This window comes from Salmo salar, chromosome ssa14, assembly GCF_905237065.1.
Source record: "Salmo salar chromosome ssa14, Ssal_v3.1, whole genome shotgun sequence".
In the NCBI taxonomy this organism is placed as follows: Eukaryota; Metazoa; Chordata; class Actinopteri; order Salmoniformes; family Salmonidae; genus Salmo; species Salmo salar.
The window spans coordinates 13,619,464-13,637,186 of NC_059455.1; the positions used below are offsets into that span (position 1 = coordinate 13,619,464).

General features: G+C 44.3%; 2 protein-coding genes across 5 annotated transcripts in view; one reads left to right on the forward strand and one right to left on the reverse strand.

Annotated features, from left to right (window-relative positions):
• LOC106568937 (SPRY domain-containing SOCS box protein 4) overlaps window positions 1-17,723 on the forward strand; it is a 128,576-nt gene that overhangs the window by 104,605 nt on the left and 6,248 nt on the right. The gene's annotated exons all lie outside the window — the stretch shown is intronic.
• Window positions 697-7,094, reverse strand: LOC106568936 (GTPase IMAP family member 7). Its single transcript, XM_014139783.2, has 2 exons — window positions 6,819-7,094; window positions 697-2,210 (listed from the first exon to the last, which is right to left on the reverse strand). Exons 1-2 carry the CDS (start codon window positions 6,847-6,849, stop codon window positions 1,351-1,353), a joined length of 891 nt encoding a protein of 296 aa, XP_013995258.1. The 5' UTR covers window positions 6,850-7,094; the 3' UTR covers window positions 697-1,350.

Consider the following 17,723-nt stretch of genomic DNA (forward strand, 5'->3'; position numbering starts at 1 on the left):
TGTTGCCCCCTAAGACCTATGACATTGCAGCCCCCAAGACCTTCTATGACATTGCACTTGGCTGTGACAAAGGCTTAAACCTCGAGCTAAAAGCTCCAGTTCCCCATAGCATTGAAATCAGTCTACTAAGTCTAGAAAGTGCATCTCACTTGGTCTCAGACATTTCTGTGTGGGAAGCTTAGGTTACTGTATTTGTACATCTGGGTTCTCTACATTAAGTTTATTTGCTTCCCAGGAACGTAGCAATTAGTCAAGGCTTATTCTGGATCCCACTTCTGACACCAAATGTTACCGCCTGTGTGAAACCCCAAAGCTCTTTGCTGCTCATTTGGTGACTTTTTTTTTTTTTTTTTAGGTCTCTAGCTTGTGGGCTTATTGACTTAGTGACTTATGCTTTGTGTACTATACTATAACTCGTGTTGATGCGCCTAAAGCGTCCATTAAACAAGTTGAACCTGGAAGCTCTCTTGTAGCAATTTCATCATGGTTTCCAATCCCACAGTAGCTAGGGACAAAGACCAGGTGCTGCAAGAGCCACTATCAATGGACTCGAGCAGGAACAATGGCTTTCAGGAACACGTGTTCATTTATTATGCATCATGAATGTATAATTGATAACAATAGGTCTAGTAGGTTGGACACATTATGAATACATGAGTAATTGGTTTGTAAGCCTATGAAAGGAACTACGTAAGCTTGACATGTAATACACTGTATTGTATATTGATTTATTTTTCATATACTGTCATATAAATAGTACACAAAATTATAGTTACACAAATAGAAAACACCCTGGCAGGTTGGTGGACGTTGGTTAATCCTGACCAGACCCCAACCCGAGCACTCCGTTCTGCCACCTCTGGTGTCTTGGCCCTAAATGACTGAAATATAAGTGTAAAAACTGTACATGGCAAAACAGACAGCACATTCAAAAGGCTGTGTTTGGTGTGTATCACGTGTCAAACTCGAGGCCTGCAGGCCTAATCTGGAGCCCAATGTGGTCCGCGGGTGGTTTGAGTAAAAACAAAAAAATAACATTCGGGGGAGAGTCAACCTCAGTTGAAATGACTAAAACCAAATTGAAACTGTGTAGAATTGATATTGCTCTAGATTTATACAGTCCCTTCACTCTTTCCAGGTTGCTAAGAATAACCAAAACAAAAGCTGGATAGTCAGGGAGCATCAAATTCCATTTTTTTTTGGGGGGGGGGGGGTATATATATATCAGTCATTCCAGTATATATCAGTCATTCAGTCATTTCCACATAGCCTTCCTGACACTTGGTATGATTTCAACAGTCCTTATTCAGTAGTCTTGGCTAATTGGTATGTCTGTATGGAGATGGCTAATTAGGCTAGGTGGCGTCTAATGGTGCAGAAGGCCTGTCTCTGTCCTCTCCCAGGCTCATATGGTGTCACCATTTTAACCACTGACCTCTCCCCTCTCCCTATCGCTCTCTGAGTCTCCCACTCCTCCTGGCCCTGCCTCTCTTCCACAATCTCTCTCATCCTCTCCCGCTCAATCTTCATCTCCCTCTCTCCCTCCATCCTCTCCCTCAACTCCTGCTCTCTCCGGCTCCAGTCTTCCTCCAGCCTGTGATACATGTGAAGGGAGAAGTGCCATCCCCCGTTCTCCTGCAACATGTCCTTCACCCTGCTCACTAATGCCTCCACCTGACCCCTTCCCTCCTTTCCCTCCCACTGTCCTTCCTTGTTATCCAACACGTGGCACCTGTACCTGCACTTTTCCATCAGCCACTGCAGTGCCAGGCCCCCAGATTGGATATGCTGCTCCAGGCTTCGCCCCCTCCCCTTCAGTCGGTCGCCGAAAGTGAAGAGCACCATGGTGTGCCTCCACACACTAGAGGTCATAACCTCCATGCGCCTCTCCACCGCTTGCCTCTCCATCTCAGTGAAGTCCAGTAGGGGAATCACCAGGAGGACAATGTGGGGACCAGGGCCACACAACGACAGGGCTCTTAGCAGCTCTTTCTTTTCCTCCCTGGGGACGGAGTCTTCTGAGAAGCCCCAGCCCCGGGCATCAATCACGGTGACGTCATGACCGGCCGCGGTTCCACTGGCAGCAGTGCTAGGTCCGCCCCCTCTGGTGTCGAAGGCTTTACGTCCAAGCATGGTGTTGCCACAGGAGCTCTTGCCTGTGCGTTTAGGTCCTACCAGGAGAAGGCGAACATCAGAGGTGTCTGTGTCAGCTGGGAGAGAGGAAAGAGGGATGCTGTTAGAAAGGAACTCGTATCTGCTCAGACCTTAGCGCCAGAGTCCAAGAGAGTGGAGTGGGATAGTGAGATGGAGGAGACGGTGAGGAGACGTTAATGAGAGAGATGGAGGAGACAGTGAGGAGACGTTAATGAGAGAGATGGAGGAGACAGTGAGGAGACGTTAATGAGAGAGACAGGCAGGCTGTCAGACAACTATCCAGTAAAAAACATCTGCCAATGTTGCTCTGTGCCACTGGTTGAAAGAAGTTCTACTGCTTGTCAGTTTGTCATAAAAAAAGTTCAATAGAGGGGACTTTGTGAGACTCCAAGTTCTGAAAGTTTTCTACACAATGCACTACACGCATTCGCAACAAATGATATTTAATCTACCTCCATCTAGCCTCTGACGTAGAACTTGATTGAGCGCATCCATTTGTACTTCGTAAACTCAGCAAAACAATATGTCCTCTCACTGTCAACTGCGTTTATTTTCAGCAAACTTAACGTGTAAATAGTTGTATGAATATAAGATTCAACAACTGAGACAAACTGAATAAGTTCCACAGACATGTGACTAACAGAAATGGAATGCGTCCCTGAACAAAGGGGGGGGGTCAAAATCAAAAGTAACAGCCAGTATCTGATGTGGCCACTAGCTGCATTAACCTGTTGGGGATAGGGGGCAGTATTTGCACGGCCGGATAAAAAAACGTACCCGATTTAATCTGGTTACTACTCCTGCCCAGTAACTAGAATATGCATATAATTGTTTGATTTGGATAGAAACACCCTAAAGTTTCTAAAACTGTTTGAATGGTGTCTGTGAGTATAACAGAACTCATATGGCAGTCAAAACACTGAGACAAATCCTGACAGGAAACTGAAATCTGATGTGTGGATATCACTTCAAACATTTGCCATTGAAACACACAGGGGCTTGTGAATCATTTAGCACTTCCGATGGCTTCCACTAGATGTACCCAGTCTTTACAAAGTGGTTTGAGTCTCCTACTATCAAAATTGACTGAAAGAGAGGATGTTTATCTTGGTCACAGGGGATGGGCCATTACCATTGTGACGTCGGCGCCCATGGGTACTCTCCCTTTTCGAAACGTTTTGAAAGACGATGCAACCGTCCCAATGGAATATTATTGAAGCCCTGGTTGAAAAAGCACCTAAAGATTTATGTTATACAACGTTTGACATGTTTGAACGAACTTAAATATATATTTTTTTGCTCATTCCTGACGACAAGTCAGACGCACACGGTACATTTTCACTAGCCTTCGGACCGCGCTAACACTATTGGGACATAAATTATTAACTTTTTTGAACAAAACTACATTTGTTATGGACCTGGGATTCCTAGAAGTGCCTTCTGATAAAGATAATCAAAGGTAAGGGATTATTTACAATAGTATTTTTGATGGTTGATCGTTCCAAGATGGCTCCAACATTTATAGCCTAGACTTTTTTTTCTGGGCATACCACGTCGTTTATTGCAAAGTGTGATTTCCCAGTAAAGTTATTTTTAAATCTGGCAAAGAGATGGCATTCAAGACATGTTAATCTATAAGTCTTTGAATGACAATATTACATTTTAACAATGTTTTCGAATAGTAATTTTGTAAATTGTAGCGCTGATTCATCGGAAGCATTTGAGGGAAAAGATTTTCTGAACGTCATGCGCCGACGTAAAATGCTGTTTTTATATATAAATATTAACTTTATCGAACAAAAAATGCATGTGTTGTGTAACATGATGTCCTAGGAGTGTCATCTGATGAAGGTTGTCAGGTTAGTGCTGCATTTAGCTGTGTTTTGGGTATTTGTGATGCATGCTAGTTGCTTTGAAAATGGCTGTGTGATTATTTCTGGCTGGGTACTCTGCTGACATAATCTAATGTTTTGCTTTGGCTGTAAAGCCTTTTTGAAATCGGACAACGTGGTTCGATTCAGGAGAGGTGTATCTATAAAACGGTGTAAAATAGTCATATGTTTGAGAAATTGAAGTTATAGCATTTATGAGGTTTTGCATTTAGCGCGACGCGATTCCACTGGCTGTTGATTAGGGTGGGACGCAAGCGTCCCACTGGCCCAGACAGGTTATTAAGTACTGCAGTGCGTCTCCTCATGCACTGCACCAGATTTGCTAGTTCTTGCTGTGAGATGTTACCCCACTCTTCCAACAAGGCACCTGCAAGTTCCCTGACATTTCTGGGGGGAATGGCCCTAGCCCTCACCCTCCGAACCAACAAGTCCCAGACGTGCTTAATGGGATTGAGATCCGGGCTCATCGCTGGCCATGGCAGAACACTGACATTCCTGTCTTGCAGGAAATCACGCACAGAACGAGCAATATGGCTGGTGGCATTGTCATACTGGAGGGTCATGCCAGAATGTGCCTACAGGAAGGAAGGGTACCACATGAGGGAGGAGGATGTCTTTCCTGTAACGCACAACGTTGAGATTGCCTGCAATGACGACAAGCTCAGTCCGATGATGCTGTGACACACCACCCCAGACCATGACGGACCCTCCACCTCTAAATCGATCCCACTCCAGAGTACAGGCCTCGGTGTAACGCTCATTCCTTCGACGATAAACGCGAATCCGACCATCACCCCAGATGAGACAAAACCACAACTCGTCAGTGAAGAGCACTTTTTCCCGGTTCTGTCTGGTCCAGCGACGGTGGGTTTGTGCCCATCTGCGACGTTGTTGCCTATGGGAAACAGTGTTTAAACCCTTGATAATTAAGTTCTGTGAAGTTAATTCATAAAAATCCAAATATCTTTGAAAAACGGTGTCCTGAAAAGGGGACTTTTTTTGTTGTTGCCGAGTTTATGAAGTACACCCATTGGCGAAATCTTGTAATCATGAAACGTAACATTGCTAGTCATTCAGAAACATATTTTAGACTAAATGCTACCTGCACTTTAATCGACTTACAGTTGAAGTCGGAAGTTTACATACACTTAGGTTGGTAGTCATTAAAACTCGTTTTTCAACCACTCCACAAATTTCTTGTTAACAAACTATAGTTTTGGCAAGTTGGTTAGGACATCTACTTTGAATGACACAAGTAATTTGTCCAACAATTGTTTACAAACGACAGATTATTTCACTTATAATTCACTGTATCACATTTCCAGTGGGTCAGAAGTTGACATACACTAAGTTGACTGTGCCTTTAAACAGCTTCGAAAATTCCAGAAAATAATGTCATGGCTTTAGAAGCTTCTGATAGGTTAATTGACATCATTTGAGTCAATTGGAGGTGTACCTGTGGACATATTTCAAGGCCTACCTTCAAACTCCGTGCCTCTTTACTTGACATCATGGGAAAATCACAAGAAATCAGCCAAGACCTCATAAAAACAATGGTAGACCTCCACAAGTCTGGTTCATCCTTAGGAGCAATTTCCAAACATCTGAAGGTACCACGTTCATCTGTACAAACAATAGTACGCAAGTATTAACACCATGGGACCATGCAGCTGTCATACCGCTCAGGAAGGAGACGCGTTCTATCTTCTAGAGATAAATGTACTTTGGTGCGAGAAGTGCAAATCAATCCCAGAACAACAGCAAAGGACCTTGTGAAGATGCTGGAGGAAACGGGTACAAAAGTATCTATATCAACAGTAAAACAAGTCCAATATTGACATAACCTGAAAGGCCGCTCAGCAATGAAGATGCCACTGCTCCAAAATCGTCATAAAAAAGCCAGTCTATGGTTTGCAACTGCACATGGGGACAAAGATTGTACTTTTTGGAGAAATGTCCTCTGGTCTGATGAAACAAAAATAGAACTGTTTGGCCATAATGACCATCGTTATGTTTGAAGGAAAAAGGGGGAGGCTTGCAAGCCGAAGAACACCATCCCAACCGTGAAGCACAGGGGTGGCAGCATCAAATTGTGGGGGTGATTTGCTGCAGGAGGGACTGGTGCACTTCACAAAATAGATGGCACATGAGGAAGGAAAATTGAGGATATATTGAAGCAACATCTCAAGACATCAGTCAGGAAGTTAAAGCTTGGTCACAAATGGGTCTTCCAAATGAACCCAAGCATACTTCCAAAGTTGTGGCAAAATGGCTTAAGGTTAACAAAGTCAAGGTATTGGAGTGGCCATCACAAAGCCCTAACCTCAATCCCATGTAAAATGTGTGGTCAGAACTGAAAAAGCATGTGTGAGCAAGGAGGCCTACAAACCTGACTGTTACACCAGCTCTGTCTGGAGGAATGGGCCAAAATTCACCCAACTTATTGTGGGAAGCTTGTGAAAGCCTTCCTGAAATGTTTGACCCAAGTTAAGCAATTTAAAGGCAACGCTACCAAATACTAATTGAGTGTATGTGAACTTCTGACCCACTGGGAATGTGATGAAAGAAATAAAACCTGAAATAAATAATTATCTTATTCTGACATTTTCACTTCCTTAAAATAAAGTGGTGATCCTAACTACATAAAACAGGGAATTTTTACTCAGATTAAATGTCATGAATTGTGAAAAACTGAGTTTTTGAATATATTTGGCTAAGGTGTATGTAAACTTCTGACTTCAACTGTATATCTACCCTGTAAAGTGCACTTACCACCATTTTCAGGCGAACTCCAGCTCCCCATTAAGGTGGCTCAGCAGGCTGCAGGTCACAGTGGCAAATGTAGTAGTCCGTTTCACAGCGAACCCTCTGCTCCATAAAATTGTTAATTAGCATTAGTTAGCAAATAAGCTTTTGCTAATTCACTTCCGAACCTATGCGGTCAGGTATTTCTTCACGAAACAAGTGCAAGTTAGTTGAAGTGTTTGTCTCAAGTGTAGAATGTATAATGACTTGTTCAGAGATTGGCTCCTTACTGATATAAAGGACCTTTGCAAGCCCCTCCCCTTTGTATTGCAATAATACTTTCTTGCTGACTTGACAGCCTTGAGTAGTAATATCTTGCTGCTGTTAAACTCTTGTTTCTATGGTTACTGTCAGGCAATACCTTTCTGGTTATGTAACACACCGTAAAGGATTGTTTATTTTAAGACCTCTTGGATTATGTTCCAAGTTATTTTTGTCATTTTATGCGGCAACTCTTTCACTGTGGTTAATGTTGAATCAAGTTTTAGTGTAGGGCCAGCGTTTTATTGAGGAACTCTTTGCTATGATAAAATACCTGGGAATCAAGAAAATGATTGACCAAGTGGAATTTGGCAATGTTTTGCATGGACTGTGCGCACCCATTTTCTTGTTGGTAAAAATAGGTTTCACGTGAACTCTTATCTTAAAACACGCTCTTGCTGCCTTCCTTTCCCATGTCATCCTCTTCTCATTCCTCTTTTCCCCAACCCTTCCTCCTCTCATCATCCTCAGTCAGTTATCTGCAGTGCCAGTAACACGCGCATGTGCTCACTCTCTTTTAGCCTTTGGGGCACTGGGGGCAGATTTCTTTATGCAACCTCTCATTTGAATTCTCTCTCTCTATATCTCTCTATATCTCTCTATATCTCTCTCTCTATCTCTCTATATCTCTCTATCTCTCTCTCTATATATCTCTCTCTCTCTCTCTCTCTCTCTCTCTCTCTCTCTCTCTCTCTCTCTCTCTCTATCTCTCTCTGTATCTCTCTCTGTATCTCTCTCTCTCTCTCTGTATCTCTCTCTCTCTCTCTATCTCTCTCTCTCTCTCTCTCTCTCTCTCTGTATCTCTCTCTCTGTATCTCTCTCTCTCTCTATATATCTCTCTCTCTCTATCTCTCTCTCTCTATATATATATATATATATATATATATATATATATATATATATAGTAATAGAAAATACTTCTCTATAGGTCTGTTATACTGTAGCTGAAAGGATATAGAAGAGACAGCAAACACACACATACTATTTAGTGAGAGGTTGTATTGTTTTACTGCTGTGTACCTGACATCCACCTGACAGGTAGTTGATTTCCTTGTTGTGACCATAGCTTATACTGCTCCTTGTCCTCATGCAGGTGGCCTGGCTCTACATTCCAGCCTCCTATTCCACTCTGTTTACACTCCACACACACACACACCCTTGCACCTTTTGACAATCCCCAAACCTGCGGAAGTGTGTGTGTACTACCCCCTCTGAGTTTAGACTATACACTGACATTACTGGAAGAAGGTGGGTGTGTACCAGCCCCCCCCCCCACCCTGTCTGTGTTTAGACTGCAGGCTTTCACACTTGGCATGTTTTAAACAAGTCATTACTGTTTGAGTGTTCACACCTTCTCTATTTTTCCTGTCGTATCCTTCTGTCTCTCTTTCGTTTCAAAACTATCTCCTAGATCCAACTGTGCTTCTTTGTGACGCTATCTCTCTCTCTCTAACTCACACACACACTCACACAGAGACATCTTTCTCAGTTTACTCAGCTATAGCGTCAGTGAGACATTAATTCAGTTTTTCTGTGTGAATCACTGGAGAGCGGCACACATGAAGGAAGTGTGTGTGTGTGTGTGTGTGTGTGTGTGTGTGTGTGTGTGTGTTCAGTCTCATCGCCTGTGGGACACCTCAATCACAGCGACTCTTATTTCTCTTGTTAGGTTTCTAACTGTGGTTTACATATGTGTGTGAAGAGTGGCGAGATGAAAAGGGTAAGGTGGAGGGAGCGCTGTAGGTTTGAGAGTAAGGATGGAGGGATGTAGAGCTAGAGAAAAGGATCGATGGAAAGAGAGCTGTAGCGCTGAAGGGATGAGCGGAGTGAACAAAAGGGACAGGGAGATGGATGATGTTCCCCAGGCTCTGGAGTACAGCACGTCTGGTGTGTGCTGAAGGTACAGTACAGCTCCCAATGGAGCTCAGTATTGTGTGTGTGTGTGTGTGTGTGTGTGTGTGTGATTCCCAAAATGTGTTCTCCAGTGTTTGAGGCCTGCTCATATCTGACATCTCCATCCCCAAGCATGTATCTGCCTCACCTGTAATATCTCAGAGTCCTGGGGATGTGCTGTGGTGCTATGACCAAATCGATTGCATCGTTGTCCTCACTTGGGATGAAAGTATGTGTATATTTGTGTGAGTTTAGTAGCTGTATAAGTGTCAGTGTGTGTGCTTTCATGCCCTCTTTCTGGGTTCTTTCATCTCTGTGAGATGACTTTGTCTACTGCTAGGAACTATACACATTACATGACCAAAAGTATGTGGACACCGGCTCGTCGAACATCTCATTCCAAAGTCATGACCATTAGTATGGAGTTGGTCAGCAGTAGGATTGTCCAGGTCTGACGTCAAGGATTCTGACCTGGCAGGTCAATAGGTTTCCTACCCAGGCAGAATAGAAGTAGGAGGGAAAACTGAATCGTACCCTCCTGTAAAATTACCTCTCCGTCTCTCTAGCTCATTCTCTCATTTTCTTTCTTTCTTTCCCTCTCCTCTTTCTTTTTCCTCTCTCACATTCACACTTGCTCAGACACTACACACACACACACACACACACACTACCCCTGAGTGTGTGATTTGATTTGAAAGCTTGAAGATGATCGGACTGTATTTTCCTCTCTCAGACCTGAGTCCCTTGCTTTCATCGGCTCAATAATGAGACCCCACCTGAAGTGTGTGTCTTACCCTCAACTTTACCCCTACCCATGGGTGGCCCTCTCTTCCACATTTAGATAACTGTGCACTGTCCTCCACTCCTCTCTGTTCAGTCAGAAACAGCACTGTCAGTGTGTTCTCTGGTAATGAGGACTTAAGATGGTAGGGGGTGGATAGGTCACACACATAACATGCTGCCTATGCTTGCAGTGCTGGGAATTTCCGCACCCATACAGTTCACCATCAAAACTGACTCCTGCATACAAGTTTACGTCACATGTTTTATTCATGATTGAGAGAGTGCATATCAGGGAGACCATGAGCGAGTAAGACTGAGACAACGAGAGGAGGAGGAGGAGGAGGAGGAAGGAGAGAGAGCTGTCGTAATTTCCTGAACATAGTGACCCAGACTCTGATCCTGTTCGTTTTCACATCTGGTGCCCCCATTCTCCCCTCCATCTTTCCTGTCGTCAATTTTTCCTCTCTGTCCCTCTCTCCCTCACTCACACTCTCTCTTTCATCGACAGTCAAAGTTGGTTTACTTTGTGTCCACAAGGTTTTGATTTCACTCTGTTTTTAAGTGCTTTAATTTTCTATCAAACCACTGCAATAAGCCCCTCGCCCCTTCAAGCCTGCCTAATGATGATGACAGTACTTCATAGTGCCTGTCAGACCTTGTTAGCATTCTAAATCATTCAATCTAGAATAAATAACTAGAATAAATAAAATCCTGAAGATTTAAAAAAAAAAAAAAATTATTGGATCAATAGTCAGATGGAATAAAATATATGCCCACTTCAGACCTGCTTGGGCGGTCTTCCCAACTCCTATGGTCAGTGTAACGCCAATGGCAAGACACTACCACAAACTGATCTCGGACCAGGCTACTTCAGCCTTGCTTGGTGAAAGGCATCTCGGGGACATGCTGTCTTTAGAGAACCAACGACCTCATTTCTTTCACAGGACACTGTAACTGTTAAGAGATTTACTGTAATGTATAAAAAGCTGTGGCCAGTGAGGGTTTGTTTATATTACCCCTCAACAGCCCTGCCCTGTTCTGTCCCTGAGTGGTGCTGGACACCGCTGGCAGGAGAGTAGAATATCAAAGCGCAGGAAGTTGGTGTTGTGGATAACATTGGGTCCCCGGTCTCGTGTTGTTGGCATAGGAGGAAGTAATGTGTTCTGAGATGTCGTTGGCCGTTATTACAGTATTTATTTCACCGCCTGTCTATTGTTTTATTGAGGACAATTATGGGTGTGTAGTGTGGGTGCAGGGGAGGTTTGTGTGTGTGTGTGTGTGTAGTGTGGGTGGAGGGGAGGGGAGGTTTGTGTGTGTGTGTGTGTGTAGTGTGGGTGGAGGGGAGGTTTGTGTGTGTGTGTGTGTAGTGGTGGAGGGGAGGTTTGTGTGGGTGGAGGGGAGGTTAGTGTGTGTGTGTGTGTGTGTGTGTGTAGTGTGGGGGAGGTTAGTGTGTGTGTGTGTGTGTGGGTGGAGGGGAGGTTAGTGTGTGTGTGTGTGTGTGTGTGTGTGTGTGTGTAGTGTGGGGGGTGGGGAGGTTATGTGTGTGTGTGTGTGTAGTGTGGGTGGAGGGGAGGTTAGTGTTAGTGTGTGTGTGTGTGTGTGTGTAGTGTGGGTGGAGGGGAGGTTAGTGTGTGTGTGTGTGTGTGTGTGTGTGTGTGTGGGTGGAGGGGAGGTTAGTGTGTGTGTGTGTAGTGTGGGTGGAGGGGAGGTTAGTGTGTGTGTGTGTGTAGTGTGGGTGGAGGGGAGGTTAGTGTGTGTGTGTGTGTGTGTAGTGTGGGTGGAGGGGAGGTTAGTGTGTGTGTGTGTAGTGTGGGTGGAGGGGAGGTTAGTGTGTGTGTGTGTGTAGTGTGGGTGGAGGGGAGGTTAGTGTGTGTGTGTGTGTAGTGTGGGTGGGGGGAGGGGAGGTTAGTGTGTGTGTGTGTGTGTGTGTAGTGTGGGTGGAGGGGAGGTTGTGTGTGTGTGTGTGTTGTGTGGGTGGAGGGGAGGTTAGTGTGTGTGTGTGTGTAGTGTGGGTGGAGGGGAGGTTAGTGTGTGTGTGTGTGTGTGTAGTGTGGGTGGAGGGGGAGGTTAGTGTGTGTGTAGTGTGGGTGGAGGGGAGGTTAGTGTGTGTGTGTGTGTGTAGTGTGGGTGGAGGGGAGGTTAGTGTGTGTGTGTGTGTTGTGTGAGCTTGTTTGTTTACGACTGTTCTCTCATTTGTTTTTGTTATTTTCGGACAAACTAGGTGTTTTCTATTGATATTAGCACAAACGAATAAACCAAAATGGATTCCAAATTCCATCGCTAGTGCTTTATGGAATCTTGGAGTAGCTTGAATACACAGCCCTCTGCCTTTTTATGCCTATGAGTGTACAAAACATTAAGAACACCTTCCTAATATTCAGTAGCTAACTATAGCTACTGAAACAGATGTCGTTTTGCTATGTTTTTGGGGAAGAACAATGTTTGCATCCATGAGCTATCTAGTTTTTTTTATGACCAGCACTGCAGGTGCGCGAGACAACAAGCATCATAGCATACGTATCAATGAATCGTTGTGACATATGAGTGATAGTGTAATAACTACATAAAAAATGGATAGAACGCATTAAATGAGTGTGAAGTGCAGTCATATTCAGGTCCTGATTGGAAGCTTATTTGACATGTTAAATAGTATATTTTTTGACACACAAAGACACAAACGGCGTTCCATAGAAATCCTGGTTGAGAATGAAACGACTGAACAAATGAACAACCAAACAGCACAGCAAGTAAGTGAAAGAAATATGTTTTGATTATGTTTTACTGGTAATGGGGACATACGTAAATGCCAACAAAATAACTTTTTGGTAAGTGTGGTGTGTGTGTAACCTTTATTTAACTTGGCAAGTCAGTTAAGAACAAATTGTTATTTACAATGACAGCCAAACACAGACGACGCTGGGCCAATTGTGCACCGCCCTATGAGACTCACAATCACGGCCAGATGTGATACAGCCTGGATTCGAACCAGGGACTGTAGTGATGCCTCTTGCACTGAGATGCAGTGCCTTAGACCGTGTGTGTGTTTTGTGTGTGTGTGTGTGTGTGTGTGTGTGTGTGTGTGTGTGTGTGTGTGTGTGTGTGTGTGTGTGTTAACGATTTAACTGTACTAGAATGCTTAAAAGGGCAGCTAAAATTAAAAAAATCAGTTATCGGGATTGTTTTTATTTGCAAGAAATTGCTCATATTGGTATCGCCCAAAAATGTCATATTGGCGCACCACTAGTTCCTAATGTTTTGTACACTCATGTACAGTTAGCGTGGCTACCCGTGGTTGCTACAATCCGATAACCTTTGTTTTTGTCATCCTTACTGGATGTCTAACTATTTACTGGATGTGTCTGTGTTTTGTATGACTCCCATTGGAGAGAGACCTGCATTGGCAGCTTTTGCTTGTGAGAGCTCATTAGCTCTGGCTGCTGTATTGTACTGTACCGAGGAAAGAGGATTATCTGTCTCGACAAACACCCACACGTGTTGACACCCTACTGCACTTAAGCAAGTTTCCCCAGAAATGTAGATTTTTTGAGTAGTTAGTTAGCATAATGCTAACGCTACAATATGGGGATTTCCCTCAGGATCTGCAGGAAACGTTAGCCGTTGAATGAGCATGTGAAAGCTGTCGCTGGTCCTGTACTCTATCAAACTGCAGTAGACTGCTTCTGTATTCTTGGCCAATGGAAAGTGCCTTGGTCCTGTTAAACTACATGAGTCCTGATAAACCTATAATCAGCCCCAGCCGTTCCTCTCCTACATACTGTAGCTAGCACTGATGTACTGGGATCAGAGGAGAGCCCTTTCTATCCACAGTGGGAATCAGTCTCATTTGTCCTTGAGAGAGCCTCAAAGCCTTAGCTTGCCTCTGTAAATATGCCAGTGGCAGAACTGGGAAGCTGGTCAAATATTAATTCTGCAAGTCATTTGCTCCTGTGGTAATTAATGGGTGTGGGTGGCAGTGTGTGCGTATGTAGAGTTTATTTGCGCATGTATGTATTCGCAAGTGTCTATATGTCCGTTTCAAAATCTGTGTCTACATGTCTGTTTCCTTATCTGTGTCTGTGTTTCCTTATCTGTGTCTGTGTTTCCTTATCTGTGTCTGTGTTTCCTTATCTGTGTCTGTGTTTCCTTATCTGTGTCTACACGTCTGTGTCTACACGTCTGTGTCTCCGCGTCTGTGTCTCCGCGTCTGTGTCTCCGCGTCTGTGTCTCCGCGTCTGTGTCTCCGCGTCTGTGTCTCCGCGTCTGTGTCTCCGCGTCTGTGTCTCCGCGTCTGTGTCTCCGCGTCTGTGTCTCTGCGTCTGTGTCTCCACGTCTCTGTGTCTGTGTCTGCGTCTCTGTGTCTGTGTCTCCGCGTCTCTGCGTCTGTGTCTCCGCGTCTGTGTCTCCGCGTCTGTGTCTCCGCGTCTGTGTCTCCGCGTCTGTGTCTCCGCGTCTGTGTCTCCGCGTCTCTGTGTCTGTGTCTCCGCGTCTCTGCGTCTGTGTCTCCGCGTCTCTGCGTCTGTGTCTCCGCGTCTCTGCGTCTGTGTCTCCGCGTCTCTGCGTCTGTGTCTCTGCGTCTGTGTCTCCGCGTCTCTGCGTCTGTGTCTCCGCGTCTCTGCGTCTGTGTCTCCGCGTCTCTGCGTCTGTGTCTCTGCGTCTGTGTCTCCGCGTCTCTGCGTCTGTGTCTCCGCGTCTCTGCGTCTGTGTCTCTGCGTCTGTGTCTCCGCGTCTCTGCGTCTGTGTCTCCGCGTCTCTGCGTCTGTGTCTCCGCGTGTCTGTGTCTCTGCGTCTGTGTCTCTGCGTCTGTGTCTCCGCGTCTACATGTCTGTAGCAAAATGCTTGTGTTCCTAGCTCCAACAGTGCAGTAGTGTCTAACAATTCACAACTTTACACATCTAAAAAGTAAAAGAATGGAATTAAGAAATATATAAATATTAGGATGAGCAATGTCGAAGTGGCGTTGACTAAAATACCGTCTAATAGAATACAGTATATACATTTGAGATGAGTAAACATTATTATTATTATTATTATTATTATTATTATTGAAGTGGCTAGTGATTCTATGTATATAGTGCAGCAGCCTCTAAGGTGCAGAGTTGAGTATCCGTGTTTATATACAGTACCAGTCAAAAGTTTGGACACACCTACTCAAACCCTGGAATTTCTTTATTTGTACTATTTTCTACATTGTAGCATAATAGTGAAGACGTCAAAACTATGAAATAACACATGGAATCATGTAGTAACCAAAATATATTTTATATTTGAGATTCTTCAAAGTAGCCACCCTTTGCCTTGATGACAGCTTTGCACACTCTTGGCATTCTATCAACCAGCTTCATGAGGAATGCTTTTCCAACAGTCTTGGGAAAATGTAGAAAATAGTCAAAATAAAGAAAACCCTTGAATGAGTAGGTGTCCAAACTTTTGACTGGTACTGTGTGTTTCTACATGTCTGTCTGTGTTTACATATCAGTGTCTACATCAGTTTGTGTTTTCATCAATCTTTCCCACTTGTTTACGTTTCCAGGCAGCTTGAGAGACAGTGGAAGTCAAGGAGACATTCAATCCATAACAAACTTCTTCCAAGGTGGTGACCCAGAGAAGGTTGATCGACCCCACTAATTGCAATGTAAAAAAGCAATCATTGAACAATTCTGATGCGTCCAATTGTTATCATCCTGTAGCTGCAGTGTGTATGTATGTCCCTTGAATGCAAAAGGCATGGAATTGAATGAAAGGCATACAATTGGACGCATTGAATTGGATGCTGTTGGAGGCTATGGAAATCATATGACGCGTGGGTTCTTTTCCATGTTAATCGCTAATGGTAGCCTCGGGGGAGAACCTGTGTGCCTCTTCACAGTACTGTAATGTGTATGACTCATAGGAAAGCCACCATGACTGGTAAGGGTGCACTATTAGCAGATCAAACACTGGCGATTCTATTCCCTTGGAAAAGAAGTGAAGGGCGGAGGAGAGAAGGATTGGGTTTCATACAGCGTGGGATCTTCTGCTATCTTTCTGACTTTCTGCCAGATTGTTCAATGCAAAGACACCCGATCTGCACACTTATCACAGTGGAAAACCTCCTGTGTATGGGTCTCTACCTTCCTACCAGTCTATCTACCTCACTTTATCCCCCCCCTCCACCTGCAAACAGTGCTTTCATATTTGTAATTGATCTTTATATCGATCAAGTGTCCATCTAGCTTTTCCCCTGCCCGTTGTCTCTCGCTCTCGCGCTCTCGCTATATCTCTCGCGCTCTCGCTATATCTCTCGCGCTCTCGCTATATCTCTCGCGCTCTCGCTATATCTCTCGCGCTCTCGCTATATCTCTCGCTCGCTATCTCTCTCGCTCTTAAATCTTTCTTAAATCTTTAAATCCATCATATTAGATCAGGGTTTCACAGTGGATTTATTGTCAGTCCCTTCAAAGGCAGCCGGGGCAAAGACTGCTGATGCAGCATCCTCTAATCCAGCGTTTCCCAACTCCAGTCCTCGAGTACCCCCAGCAGTACACATTTTTGTTGTAGAACCTCATTCAACTCCTCCGGGACCACAATGAAAAGGTGTGCTGTTGGGGGGTACTCGAGGACCGGAGTTGGGCAACACTGTATTACAGGATTCTGCGAAAGCACTTTACACCGGCTGCCTTTTGAAGGGACTGACAATAAATCCATTGAACTACTGTCTATTTGCATGTCACTAAGGAGTGTCATGTCAAGCGCTCCATCAGATGTGGCTCCCCTCCCACTACAGTAGACTTGGCCTGGCCTGATAAACGAGTTAGCTGCTTAACCTGACTCGCCTCGTTAGTTTATCAGCTAGCATTAATAGATGCTGCTGCCGTTATGTTCAAATAATGGCTTTGTGAGTCACCACTAAGGGTATCTTGGGTACTTATGTATTGTAATTGTAATTGATGCCATCATACCGGACCAAATTTAATAGTTAATGACTAGTGATGTGTAATGACTGGATATTTTCTTGTCACTTGTCATCAGTGAAAGCGTGTGACAATATTTGATGTGTAAAATAGCTGTGTTTTCATGCGTCTTACGACGAAGGGTTGGCAAATCTGTAGCTGATTTGCTACGACATACTGCAACGTGCAGCTTTATAAACAGTTTTATCTAATGGTGTTTTTTTTTGAGCTGTGAATTTCCCAGCAGTGGTACAGTATTTCCACTTCCCACCACTTAAAATGTCCTGAGCTGTCTGGTGTCTCGCCTCTTGATAAACTCTCTGACCCATCCTTTCCTTGATCAAAGACTACTAGCTGCACTAATCACGCAGGACTGGATCTCTTCGATTACATTCCCAGTGGGATCCACTGAGGCATGACATCTTGTGAGGGCTTCTCTAACTTACTGGTCTCCTTTTCATTGACGTTCAAGTCATCAGCAGACAAGCATAGGGAGTTCAAAGACTTGGATTGATCGGAGTGGAACGTCCTAGTTTAGAACATCTGCCTTTTAACATTTTTATTTTTTAATTTAATGGAACCTTCTACCAGGCTGTTTAGGGGAAACCTGGCTGTCATCATTCCCTCAGAGCTGTTCGAAAACCATCTAGTGCTCCCCAAAGAGAGATGGGTGACTCAGTTCTACTGGTGACTCCCTATTCGCTAAGCTCCTGAGACTGGCGCTGCTGTAGAAAAGTCCCCACGCTACTGAGCACTAAAGAGCTTTTGAGCGTGCTCAAATTAATTGGATTCGCTACAAAACGTGCCCCTTTTCTGATATGTTCAGTCCCTCAGCTTGTCAACCGGGCTCCAGAAATTGCTTGAGGAATAATCATAACGACGAACCAGGAAAAATCCTATCCTTCGCCCCAAGTAGTTATTTTTTCTCTGCAGAAGAACAAATTATTATTTTCCCCCAGCTAATGGGCAGTTGATGTCATAAATGAAGACGAAGCATGCTACGACT

Excerpts from the sequence above, each read along its gene's own strand:
- LOC106568936 (XM_014139783.2), bottom strand. The coding sequence starts at position 6,849 with ATGGGGAGCTGGAGTTCGCCTGAAAATGGTG. Across the intron at positions 2,211-6,818 it reads GAGTTCGCCTGAAAATGGTG|CTGACACAGACACCTCTGAT; the intron begins GTAAGTGCACTT and ends CCTCTCTCCCAG.